The 14,073-nt window shown below is 43.8% G+C and overlaps 1 protein-coding gene across 1 annotated transcript in view; it reads right to left on the bottom strand.

The window, feature by feature from the left end:
• SLC6A19 (solute carrier family 6 member 19) overlaps nucleotides 1-14,073 on the bottom strand; it is an 82,683-nt gene that overhangs the window by 41,541 nt on the left and 27,069 nt on the right. The window contains exon 3 of the mRNA XM_073332433.1: nucleotides 9,255-9,392. Within this exon, the coding sequence (XP_073188534.1) occupies nucleotides 9,255-9,392 (138 nt within the window). The remainder of the gene's footprint in view (nucleotides 1-9,254; nucleotides 9,393-14,073) is intronic.

Below are 14,073 nucleotides of genomic sequence, written 5' to 3'. Positions count from 1 at the left end.
CCTGCTAAACCCAGGGTTGTGAGTTCAATCCTTGAGGGGGCCATTTAGGAATCTGGGGCAAAAATTGCGGATTGGTCCTGCTTTGAGCAGGGCGTTGGACTAGATGACCTCCTGAGGTCCCTTCCAACCTTGATAGTCTATGATTCTATGAAACCGCAACAGCGAAACCATCTCTCTCTGGTGTGTGGGACCAGCTGCAAAGCCAGCAGAAGCAGCATGAAGTGGCTCTGCAAGCCCTCCAGGACCAGATCTGGACATTGAAGACCCAGGAGATGAAGCTGCCAAGGGACCAGAACACAGTGCAAAGCCTAGAACTGCAACAGCGGCAGAATGAGGAGGCAATTGTGAGGCAACAGGATGACATCAACACCTAACTACAGGAATCCTCCTAAGTCAAGGGCCCCCTCCTGTAAGCAAGTTAAGGAACTGAAAGGACTAAAATAGTCCAGGAGAGAGAAGAGCTGTGTGAAGAGGGCATGAATATGGACATTGAGATGGAAAACATGGTAACTGTTTACTAAGGGGCTTACGTCCCCACAGAGGAGTGGACAACAATCCAAGCATTCTGGAAGATGGTGCAGGGAGATGGATTCACAACTCAGCGAAGGACTTATAATCAGTGCCTGCCAATACAGAATTGACTATAGAAGCTGTAGTATTGGTGGTAACCTCTACAACTACCCAAGCAAACCCAACTCCTCATGGAGAAGGTTAGAAGACAACCTTAGAAAACATGGTTGCTACAGCCCACAGGGCAAAGTAGAAATCATAGAAGAATCACAGAATCATAGAAGAGTAGGGTTGGAAGATACCTCAGGAGGTGATCTATTCCAATCCCCTGCTCAAAGCAGGACCAACACCAACTAAATCATCCCACCCAGGGCTTTGTCAAGTCCGGCCATAAAAACATCTAAGAGTGGATGTCAAAAATATAAAGGGAAGGGTAAACCCCTTTAAAATCCCTCCTGGCCAGAGGAAAAATCCTCTCACCTGTAAAGGGTTAAGAAGCTAAAGGTAACCTCGCTGGCACCTGACCAAAATGACCTATGAGGAGACAAGATACTTTCAAAAGCTGGGAGAAGGGAGAGAAACAAAGGGTCTGTGTCTGTCTGTATGCTGCTTTTGCCGGGGATAGAACAGGAATGGAGTCTTAGAACTTTTAGTAAGTAATCTAGCTAGGTATGTGTTAGATTATGATTTCTTTAAATGGCTGAGAAAAGAACTGTGCTGAATAGAATGACTATTCCTGCCTGTGTACCTTTTTTGTAACTTAAGGTTTTGCCTAGAGGGATTCTTTATGTTTTGAATCTAATTACCCTGTAAGGTATCTACCATCCTGATTTTACAGAGGTGATTCCTTTACTTCTATTAAAAGTCTTCTTGTAAGAAAACTGAATGCTTTTTCATTGTTCTCAGATCCAAGGGTTTGGGTCTGTGGTCACCTATGCAAATTGGTGAGGATTTTTACCAAACCTTCCCCAGGAAGTGGGGTGCAAGGGTTGGAGGATTTTGGGGGGAAAGACGTGTCCAAACTACATTTCCCAGTAAACCCAGTTAAAGTTTGGTGGTGGCAGTGGAAATCCAGGGTCAAAGGTTAAAATTAATTTGTACCTTGGGGAAGTTTTAACCTAAGCTGGTGAAAGTAAGCTTAGGAGGTTTTCATGCAGGTCCCCACATCTATACCCTAGAGTTCAGAGTGGGGGAGGAACCTTGACAGTGGAGATTCCACCACCTCCTAGGTAACCCATTCCAGTGCCTCACTAGTGAAATAGTTTTTCCTAATATCCTATCTAGACCTCCCCCACTGCAACTTGAGACCATTACTCCTCGTTCTGCCATCTGCCACCACTGAGAACAGCCTAGCTCCATCCTCTTTGGAACCCCCGTTCAGGTAGTTGAAAGTAGCTATCAAATCCCTCCTCATTCTTCTCTTCTGCAGACTAAATAAGCCCAGTTCCCTCAGCTTCTCTTCATAAGTCATGTTCCCCAGCCCCCTAATCATTTTCGTTGCCCTCCACTGGACTCTCTCCAATATGTCCACATACTTTCTGTATTGGGGGCCCAAAACTGGACACAATACTAAAGATGTGCCCTCACCAGTGCCGAATAGGGGGGAATAATCACTTCCCTCGATCTGCTGGCAATGCTCCTACTAATGCAGCTCAATATGCCGTTAGCATTCTTGGCAACAGGGGCAGACTCTTGGCTCATATCCAGTTTCTCACCCACTGTAATCCCCAGGTCCTTTTCTGTAGAACTACCGCTTGGTCAGTCAGTCCCCAGCCTGTAGCAGTGCATGGGATTCTTCCATCCTAAGTGCAGAACTCTGCACTTGTACTTGTTGAACCTCATCAGATTTATTTTGACCCAATCCTCCAATTTGTTTAGGTGACTCTGGACCCTATCCCTACACTCCGGCATATCTACCTCTCCCCCATCTTAGTGTCATTCGCAAACTTACTGAGGGTGCAATCTATCCTGTCATCCATATCATTAAAGAAGATGTTGAACAAAACTGTCCCCAGAACCAACCCCTGGGGCACTCTGCTTGATCCTGGCTGCCAACTAGACATCAAGCAGTTGATCACTACCCATTGAGCCCAATGATCTAGCCAGCTTTCTATCCACCTTATAGTCCATTCAGGCAATCCATACTTCTTTAACTTGCTGGCAAGAATACTGTGGGAGACCATTATCAAAAGCTTTGCTAAAGTCAAGGTATATCACATCCACCACTTTTCCTATATCCACAGAGCCAGTTATCTCATCATAGAAGGCAATCAGGATGGTCAGACATGACTTGCCCTTGGTGAATCCATGTTGACTGTTCCTGATCACTTTCCTCTCCTCCAAGTGCTTCAAAATGGAATCCTTGAGGACCTTCTGCATGATTTTTCCGGGGACTGAGATGCGGCTGACCGGATTCTCCTTCTTCCCTTTTTTAAAGATGGGCGCTATATTTGCCTTTTTCCAGTCGTCCAGGACCTCCTCCAATCGCCATGAGTTTTCAAAGATAATGGCCAATGGCTTTGCAATCACATCCGCCAACTCCCTCAGCATCCTTGGATGCATTGCATACGGCCCCACAGACATGGGCATGTGCAGCTTTTCTAAATAGTCCTTAACCTGTTCTTTCACCACTGAGGGCTACTCACTTCCTCCCCATACTGTGCTGCCCAGTGCAGCAGTTTGAGAGCTGACCTTGTCTGAGAAGACCGAGGCAAAAAAAGCATTGAGTATTTCAGCTTTTTCCACATCATCTGTCACTAGGTTGCCTCCCCCATTCAGTAAAGGTCCCACATTTTCCGTGACCTTCTTCTTGTTGCTACCATACCTACAGAAACCCTTCTTGTTACCCTTCACATCCCTTGCTAGCTGCAACTCCAGTTGTGCTTTGGCTTCTCTGATTACACCCCTGCATGCTGGAGCAATATTTTTATATGCCTTCCTAGTCATCTGTCCAAGTTTCTACTTCTTGTAAGCTTCCTTGTTGTGTTTAAACTCACCAAAGATTTCGGTGTTAAGCCAAGCTGGTCACCCACCATATTTACTGTTCTTTCTGCACATCAGGATGGTTTGTTCCTGCACCCTCAATAAGGCTTCTTTAAAATACAGCCAGCTCTCCTGAACTCCTTTCCCCCTCATATTAGCCTCCCAGGGGATCCTGCCCATCAGTTCCTTGAGGGAGTCAAAGTCTACTTTTCTGAAGTCCAGGGTCTGTATTCTGCTGCTCTCCTTTCTTCCTTTTGTCAGGATCCTGAACTCGACCATCTCATGGTCACTGCTTCCCAGGTTGCCACCCACTTCTAATGCCTCAATCAATTCTTCCATGTTTGTGAGAAGCAGGTCAAGAGGAGCATGGCCCCTAGTTGGTTCCTCCAGCACTCGCACCAGGAAGTTGTCCCCAACACTCTCCAAAAATGTCCTGCATTGTCTGTGCACTGCTTGTATTGCTCTTTCAGCAGATGTCAGGGTGATTGAAGTCCCCCATGAAAATGAGGACCTGTGATCCAGAAACTGCTGTGAATTATCCGAAGAAACCCTCATCTACCTCATCCTCCTGGTCTGACACCTACAACAACATCACCCTTGTTGCTTCTGTCCCTAAACTTACCCCAAAGACTCTCAACAGGCTTTTCTCCAGTTTTATACTGGAGCTCTGATTAATCATACTGCTCTCTTACATACAGTGCTACTCCTCCACCTTTCTTCCCCTGCCTGTCCTCCCTGAATAATTTATACCCATCCATAACAGTGCTCCAGTCATGTGAGTTGCCCAACCAAGTCTCTGTTATTCCAATCACATCATAGTTCCTTGACTGTGCCAGGACTTCCAGATCTCCCTGCTTGTTTCCCAGACTTATCATAGAATCATAGAATCATAGAATATCAGGGTTGGAAGGGACCCTGAATTGGTCCCTTCCAACCCTGATATTCTATGATTCTATGATTCTATGACCCCAGAAGGTCATCTAGTCCAACCCCCTGCTCGAAGTAGGACCAATTCCCAGTTAAATCATCCCAGCCAGGGCTTTGTCAAGCCTGACCTTAAAAACCTCTAAGGAAGGAGATTCTACCACCTCCCTAGGTAACGCATTCCAGTGTTTCACCACCCTCTTAGTGAAAAAGTTTTTTCCTAATATCCAATCTAAACCTCCCCCACTGCAACTTGAGACCATTACTCCTCGTTCTGTCATCTGCTACCATTGAGAACAGTCTAGAGCCATCCTCTTTGGAACCCCCTTTCAGGTAGTTGAAAGCAGCTATCAAATCCCCCCTCATTCTTCTCTTCTGCAGGCTAAACAATCCCAGCTCCCTCAGCCTCTCCTCATAAGTCATGTGTTCCAGACCCCTAATCATTTTTGTTGCCCTTCGCTGGACTCTCTCCAATTTATCCACATCCTTCTTGTAGTGTGGGGCCCAAAACTGGACACAGTAATCCAGATGAGGCCTCACCAATGTCGAATAGAGGGGAATGATCACGTCCCTCGATCTGCTCGCTATGCCCCTACTTATACATCCCAAAATGCCATTGGCCTTCTTGGCAACAAGGGCACACTGCTGACTCATAACCAGCTTCTCGTCCACTGTCACCCCTAGGTCCTTTTCCACAGAACTGCTGCCTAGCCATTCGGTCCCTAGTCTGTAGCTGTGCATTGGGTTCTTCCGTCCTAAGTGCAGGACCCTGCACTTATCCTTATTGAACCTCATCAGATTTCTTTTGGCCCAATCCTCCAATTTGTCTAGGTCCTTCTGTATCCTATCCCTCCCCTCCAGCGTATCTACCACTCCTCCCAGTTTAGTATCATCCGCAAATTTGCTGAGAGTGCAATCCACACCATCCTCCAGATCATTTATGAAGATATTGAACAATATTAACTTCTTGCACTTGTGTACAAGCACCTAAGATAACTACCCGATTGCCCTGATTTCTCAGTATGAATCAGGAGGCCTCCCCTGTTGCACCCTCCTCCTTGTGTTTCCTCCTGGTATGTTACTTCCTCACTTACCTCAGGGCTTAGGTCTCCATCCCCTGGCTAACCTAATTTAAAGCCCTGCTCACTAGGTTAGCAAGCCTGCTTGCAAAGATGCTCTTCCCTCTCTTCATTAGGTGGATCACATCTCTTCCTAGCAATCCTTCTTCCTGGAACAACATCCCATGGTCAAAGAATCCAAAGCCCTCTCTCTGACACCACCTGCATAACCACATATTTACTTCCATAATTTACTTCCCTACCTGGGCCTTTTCCTTCAACAGGGAGGATGGACGAAAACATGACTTGTGTCTCAAACTCCTTTACCCTTCTTCCTAGAGCCACATAGTCTGCAGTGACACACTCAAGGTCATTCTTGGCAATGTCATTGGTGTCCACGTGAAGAAGTAGGAAGGGGTAGCGGTCCGAGGGCTTGATTAGTTTCAGCAGCCACTCCATCACATTCTGAATTCTAGCTCCAGGCAAGCAGCACACTTCTCGAGTCTGGTTGGCAGATGGATTACTCCATCCCCATTAGGAGGGAGTCCCTGACCACTACCATCCATCTCCTCCTCTTGGGAGTGGTGGTCATGGAACCCCACATCCCTAGGACAATGCATCCCATGCCTTCAGGTCAATGGGGTCTCCTTCTGATCACAGCACAATTCAGTGCATTACAGGACCAAAATGTGGGTAGCGCTGAAGGAAATAAAGGAAATACACTCCTCAAGAGACTGTACCCTGTCTCAAGCCATGAAACGAAAGCAAGAGTTAGCCTATCTGATGATAAAAGCAAATGACAGGGAATGACAGTACTTGTTGTTATTGAAGGATCTGAGGGAGCTCCATGAAAAATCCTTCAACAGTCCCATGGTATCAAGACCCAAGGTAAGAGAATTGAACTCCTAGAGGGTGACAAGGCAGCCCTCAAGAGGGGATTGAGTCCCAGGAAATGTCAGACAACACAGGACAGATGGGGTGAGGCAGTGCCTCAAACACCTGAAAGGGAAAGTTACTAGGCTGGTGAGGAAGAAAGTCATCCCCAAAAAGGAGCTGAAGTATAAGAGGAAGGACTGAGACATAGATTTTGGAAACAGCAGTACAAAACCCTAATCAAAGTGGAGCTAAAAAGAAGTCTAGCTTAAAGGTAAACTGGGACCCTTCAAGGGAGGAGAGTAAAAGTGATTATCCAGTGGATAACACCACACATGAAGTGATGTGGATCCAAGAGGCTCAGAAATGGGCTCTCATAAGCTGTTTACTGAAGGCTGTAGGAAAAAAGACTAGATTGGTAATAATCAGAAACTACAAGGGAGAATTAGGCTAGATGTAAGACAACATTAACTCCAAAAGATGTACCTGGAAAATCTATCCTGGAAGGCTGTATCTGAGAAGATCAAGAAGCAGCCTGACTCAGATTTGCCAATGGTGAGAGACTAATGCTGTTAATTATCTCTGATGCAATCAGAGGACTGGCCATACGAAATGTACAACTGGTTTTGAATTATGATGTACCAGAAACTACAGAGGAGTTTGTTTGCCACACAACCAATGTAGGACTTTGGCGAACATGACTTGCAATATTGTCATACTTGGGTGATGAGAATAGAAGAATGGTTAAAGGATTTGCAGACTTCCTTGTCAATGAGAAGGACCTCCCTGGCTGGAAGAAATGATTGCTAGGTGACCTATGTCTCAGTCCTGGAGAATGTGTTTAATAAGGTCACCCTAGTTGAGCCCATTTAGACATAGGCAAATACCGAATCTTGCCTTGGGAAGGGCAATGTTCAGTTTTTAAAAGGGGGGAGGGAATACATCACAGGGTAGCTGGCCCCTATAGGGGTGGGGGTAAGGCACCCAGCTTCATCTGTGACAGGATCTGCTAAGGAGAGTGACCCACCCCAGATGTACCTGCAGATAGTTAATTGCCCAAGTAGCTGGGAAGCAGTTAATTAGGTAAGAAATACCTGGGCCTAATAAAAGCTCATGAGGGCTTAGTCAAGAAGCCAGGACAGAGGAAGCCCCTGAGGTAAGAGACTTCTCAAGGGAGCTGGTTAGGAAGCTATTCCAAGTGATGTCTACCTGGAAAGCAGAGGCCCATGGAATAGGCAAGGGACAGGAACAGCCCTGGAGAACAAACTGAGTGTGGAACCTCCTTGGAAGCTACCAGTGATTTGCTCAACAAAGGGGAAAGAGTGGCAGCCAGCTAAAAACCCAGGAAAGGCCCAAGCTTCCAACAGGAAATTCAGCCTGAGAGTACTCCATGGCTAGAAAGGCAAGATATAAGATTGATTAAACCAGAGGTGGAGAGTTCCCAGTGGAGCAGCTGACTGAAGTTTTCATTTATGTTTTCCTTTTTCTGTTACAATAAATGAGACCATCAGAAGAGGTTGCTCATTCATACTAGAAAGGCCTGCTTGGTCTTATACCCAGATGGGAAGAAACTGAGACAGAGGCTCACCTGCGACACCATGCCTGACTGCAAGGGGGTGGGGAGCACTTCCATCTCTGTAATACTTCATACACACACGGTCAGTGTTCATCAACCATTAGTCTTTCCATGTAGTGGGGCAATATTTAAGCATTTGTTGTTGGTTCAAGGCAATCTGTTCTGAGATCAACACCCAGAATTGGATCTTTTATAACTGTGTAACCTAAATATCATTCTGGTCTGGACTACCAGAATATGCAGCTCTTGTGCCACATACATTTTGTCATTAGTGGTTACTATTTTCTGAAATAGTGCAGTTGAAAAGTTGTATCTAACATGTCTCACCTCACTGAGATGTATTCATATGTCACAAAATGTTGCAGCCTCCTCTCATATTTTAGGTAAATAATTTCCAATCTGTTCTCTTCTCTGCCACAGACTGGAATGTTCAAAGCTGCCTAAAGGTTTTAGATGGTCATTTCCCATTTGAAAGCTCCTAGGCATCTTTGAAAATTTCAGACACAGTGTTAAAAGAAAACTATCAATTTCACTTGTGACAGAAATCTGAAGTTTCAAAGATGATGCTAAATTAATTTTCATATGTTTCTGAGTTTGTTTATACAGAGTGGGGCTCTTTATAACTTTAAAATTTGATTGTGCTACTGTGAGAAAAATGGGTACATTCTATCTTTACATACCATGAAGCGTACAAAAGCATTACTGAACTCTATCTTTTTTAACCTACCAAGATTTTTTTTATGGTGCCAATAATCCTCCATTTTCCTAATCTCCAAAGTGCTCCTGAATACTAGTGTTTGCACTGGATCTTGTACTTTTGCAAATACCATATATATGGGAAAATACATGTATCAACTCTCTCCTAGTGGCTCGGGTTCTAAAGAGGTTACAATGTGTCAGTTATTTCATCTAAAGGCTGGAATAATAACTCCAGAACACAGATTTCACTTAAAATGTCAAAATGTATAGTGAATACTTTTCTGCAAAACTGAAATATTAAAATATCAAAATACTCCCTGATAAAGTTATCGATACAAGGTGAGTGAGTTAATATCTTTTATTGGAGCAACTTCTATTGGTAAGAGAGACAAGCTTTCGAGCCACACACAGCTTGTCCCTCTCACCAACAGAAGTTGGTCCAATAAAAGATATTACCTCATATCTACCTTGTCTCTCTAATATCCTGGGACCGACATGTCTGCAACTACACTGCATACAACCCTGATAAAGTTGGCATGCTATGTTATTTTTATACAAAAAAGTTCTTATTGAATTAATTGCTAATGACAAAAAGTGCTTTACAAATGAAAATCCTGTTTCATAATCTGTACCAGTTTTGTTGGCATTGAGTGGGCAGTCACTCCAAGGCAATGGCTCCTGGAAAGAGTTGAAGAAATACCACATCACCCAGGCAATGATAGTGTTATAGTATAAACCCACCAGGAAGGATACAAGCATTGCTGCTATACCTAAAAAAAAAAAAAAAAAAAAGATTATAATATGCAGCTTTTAGTCGTTTTTAAAGGAATGTTAAAATATATCAACAAAAATATAAGACATTATAAAACTAAGCCACCAGACTGATCTCAGTCAATTATATGAATGCTGTGAAAATTTGTATCTTGACAATGTAAATTAATAGTTTTTTTTTAATGGATATAGATGAGCACAATTCTTGTATTCTAGACACAAAGTAACACATATTATACATACAACCTCTCCATATAAACTACATTAGGGTTACAAAGGCAACTGTATATTTGGCATTCCCTAACTTTTGAATGCTTGACTTTGTAATCTTAACATTCTTTTAACATAAACTTAGGGTTTTATAAATGTAATTTTCTAGCAAGCAAACAAAAAACAAATTCCATTATTTTTTAATCATCTTGATCCCACATGGGTAATCAGCAGGCTTGAGATATTTAGCTAGACAGCACAGTCTTCTGTCACTCAACCTAATGGAGAACTTGTAGCCGAAGTAGACTGTTATCCTCTATGCGGTCTAGCTAGTAGGGGAGAGGTGAGATACTCATTTAGGTTTACAGGTATTTGCTAGACAGCAGAAGAATGTTGAGACTTGGGTATCCTGGGTTTAATTACATGTTCTGGAGGATCATGTGCTCTAATGGTTATAAAACTTCTGTTCCTGTGTCCAAGTTCCTTCCTACCTCCCTCTGCTGTAATACCATTCCCAACCTAGTCTATTTGTTTATGTCCCTGTCTTCCCTTCTGCTCCTCACCCCCTCTGCATTTGAGTTCAAGAATATACTTCTCCTCCTTCACACTGCTGGCATCAGCAGGGAGAGCACTGAGATCACAGGAAAGAGTGAGTCTCCCTGATCTCAGTTCTGGTGATTGATGCCAGCTGAGAGGAGCGTTTCTAGGGAAAATCATGGGGACAGTGGGACTTCTTAAAATCATTTCATTATGATTTCTGAGATCAAAATTATATCTTTTTCCCAACACTCATTCTGTGAGAGAGCTGACCATTATAGCTGAAACTTTCCAAAAAAAAATTCAGTCTGATGCAGACACCTGGCATGAAAGCTACCAACTCTGCACGTAACAACAAACACTAAAAAATGACAGCAACGTATGTTGCATTTTCACCAAACACTTGTATAACCCTCTTTATACCCAAAGATAATTAAGGAGTAGATTGTGATTCAGACTATATACCCATTCAGGGGAGTAACCCCCAGCTCACACTCCCACTTGAGCCATCTGGACCTTGGGTATAGGTGAGTAGTAGTAAGCAAAGTTATTTCTGCTCTAGAGTAGGTAGGCAGTGACTAGGTGGGAAATGGACAGAGTGGTTGGAGCCTGGGTTCTGACCCCCACCTTGCTGGTAAGAGTAGCTGAGCCAATGCTGATGTGGTTAGATGTTGATAGATGTTTGGCTGCGTATATGTGTTCCCTCTGTGTGCTGCCCCAGCCCTGCGCAGACAGCTGGCATGGCAGACCTCGAGCGAACCGCCCAATGACCACAAGATATGGTAAGAGACAAAAGCAGCCAGCCAGGTTTATTGTCAACAAAGCATGGTACAGATTCTACTGAACCACTAATAAATGTATGCCCTTAACAATGGACCAGCTCAGTGAATGGTGGGACTTTCCATTCATCCCTAGGCCAGACAAAGATAGTCCCTCTGAGATACATCTTTATACCCTGATACAAACAAGTTAGTACTCTCCCTTTGACATAGTTAGTTAATGTCCCGATTTGCCTAGTAACCACCTTGTACATGTTGGTTCGATCAAAATATCTCTATTATGTATTGTCATCCTGACCTTATCTTTTAGGAGGGGTCAGTGTGTCCCTGTTATCCTTGGGGAATGTTTTTGTATCATCCTTGATATCAGGATGTGTTTGCGTGAATACTCTGTGCTTAGTACTTCTTAAGAATGTGCATTTCTGCAATATTCGCCCTGTTCTTGCTAGATTCTGTGAGCAGATCCTGCCTCATACCAGGCCTTTAATACAAGGGTTTATGTCTCAGGCTCTCTTCCTACTACAGCAGGATGGGGTAGAAATTTAATGATGGTACACAGGATAGCATTAATTTTTCTACACACCCCCTTCCCCCGCAGGAGCAAGGAGGAAACAGGAGAGAAAAAATCCCAGGTATGTCTCTGAGTCACAATACTTCCTGAAGCTACTCCCGGAGCAAGGCAGTTTATGCACCACCACTGGCTCAGGCCTAAAGATTTTGCCTGAAGACAAAAATCTAGCCCTACACATTGAAAACATAGGGCCAGATTCAGATAATCTTACTCACTTTGACTAATACCTTACTCCACAAGTGGGCTCCCTGACTTCAAACTAAAGTAAGAGAATCATTTGGCATTAAGGAAATTATACAAATTTTTAAAATAAAATCATAACTTTTAACAGGGTCTGAACTCATTACTTTTTATATAAAACAAATATTTTAAGTAACTAAACTAAACTGATTTTTGTTACTATCCATTGGAATGTCAAGATCCAGTGTGTAACGCATGCTGGGCATATGCTGCTTTAGAATACGTTCTTCCCTTGGTGAGCATGCAACTCCCATTAGCAGAAATGTATCTCTGCAGTAGTTTAGAAGGAAAATTTTGTACTCCACTTAGCTGTACTGACAGCAGAAAGAAATGAGTTTTTACAAAAATTAAAGATATGATATTGAAGTGACTTTAGTGACTGTGATGTGTCCCATACTGACAGCCCTGAGAACTAGAAACCTCTTCCTGGAGAATAGGTACAGCATGGATAACAGCAGTAGTACAAGCTTCTTCACCAATGTGCGTTATCAACATTTTTTACAATTTCTGGGCTGAATGAATAATTCTAACTCCACGAATTCAATCTTTGGCTTCTGGTGAGACTACCAGCATGGGTGCAGAATAGTCCAACTATAACAGTGTTTTTTGTGGGTCCACTAGTATCCAGGTTGACTCCACAGAATTACTAGGTCATCAGATAGCTGCCAAATAGTAATTAGTGACTAGTGATTAGAGATCACTACTGACCTGGGCTAGATTCAAACCAGTTACCTACAGATAAAAAGCTTCTCTGTATTTATTATCCAGCCTTGAAGCTGGGAATATCATTACAAAGTTATTCATTATGTAAAAAGTCACCATCTATAAAGTGTGAAGATTTACCTGTGGATTGTATCTCACTGTAAACACGCACTACTAGTGAGAAATGAGCATACTAATGCACTCATAAAAAGTAACATATGTCCCTAAATCTTCAGATTGTTGTAGAAGGTTTGCATTTATTTGCAGTCATTTTGTTCATGGCAGGTTAGCTAGACTATTTAGCCACAGTCCTGAGCAATGGGTGGTGCATAAGCTACACCAGCCAAGGAGTCACTGTGCATAACAGATACCTTTCTGGGATGTAGAAATTTGCTGCCAGTATAGCCTAACAGCAAATTATGATAGCCCTGCACTGGCTTATCTGAGAAGCAGGAGTGCAGTACTCTTGTACACCCAGATTGAAGTGCCCAGTAGCATGCACAGAGATCTTACCATCCCTTAAACTGTGCATGGTCCAAGTCACAATGTAGCCTTTTGATTTAAAAAAGTGGGGAACTCTCTGAAGACATCCAGAATATTTCTCAGTGAGAATTAGGCCCTATATTTTAATGCTCTTTGACTGCACTATTTAGAGGATGTCTCTTGCAGGAAGTTTACCAAGATATATCTGTTGAAAGCAGATTGCTTTCCTTTTCAGGGGGGGAGGGATAGCTCAGTGGTTTGAGCAGTGGCCTGCTAAATCCAGGGTTGTAAATTCAAACCTTGAGGGGGCCATTTAGGGATCTGGGGCAAAAATTGGGGATTGGTCCTGCTTTGAGCAGGGGGTTGGACTAGATGTCCTCCTGAGGTCCCTTCTAACCCTGATATTCTATGATTCATTATTTCAAACAAACAAGAAAATATTGAAGTTGCTGGAACCAATTAAGGCAGGCTAATTAGGACACCTGGAGCCATTTAAGAAGCTACCAGAATCAATTAGGACAGGCAGGCTAATCAGGCCACCTGGTTTTAAAAAGGACCTCACTTCAGTTAGTAAGGTGCGTATGAGGAGCTGGGAGCAAGAGGGCACAAGGAGCTGAGAGTGAGAAGGCATACTGCTGGAGGACTGAGGAGTACAAGCATTATCAGACACCAGGCGGAGGGTCCTGTGGTGAGGATAAAGAAGGTGTTGAGAGGAGGCCATGGGGAAGTAGCCCATGGAGTTGTAGCTGTCACAAAGGTGTTACAAGAAACACTGTAGACAGCTGCAATCCACAGGGCCCTGGGCTGGAACCCAGATTAGAGGGCAGGCCCAGGTTCCCCCCATCCCCTCAACTCCCTATTGGATGCAGAAGGAGTTGATCTGGACTGTGGGTCCCACCAGAGGGGAAGGTCCCTGGCCTGTCCCCCAACCCATTAGGTGGACCATTAGAGACTGCAGGAATTGTTCTCCTTCCTTTTTCCCATGCTGGCTAATGATGAGGTTAGCTGAGTGGATGGCAAGTTTGAGCCACTAGCAAAAGTGGCCAAACTGAGGGCTGCCGTGAATCTCTGAGTGGAGTAAATCCGCCAATCAGTGCAGGACCCACCAAGGCAGACGAGGAACTTTGTCACGGTACCTTCTTTGTGTTCTGTCAAATC

Source organism: Lepidochelys kempii, chromosome 2, assembly GCF_965140285.1.
Source record: "Lepidochelys kempii isolate rLepKem1 chromosome 2, rLepKem1.hap1, whole genome shotgun sequence".
Lineage (NCBI taxonomy): Eukaryota > Metazoa > Chordata > Testudines > Cheloniidae > Lepidochelys > Lepidochelys kempii.
This window is presented reverse-complemented; position numbering and strand designations above follow the sequence as displayed.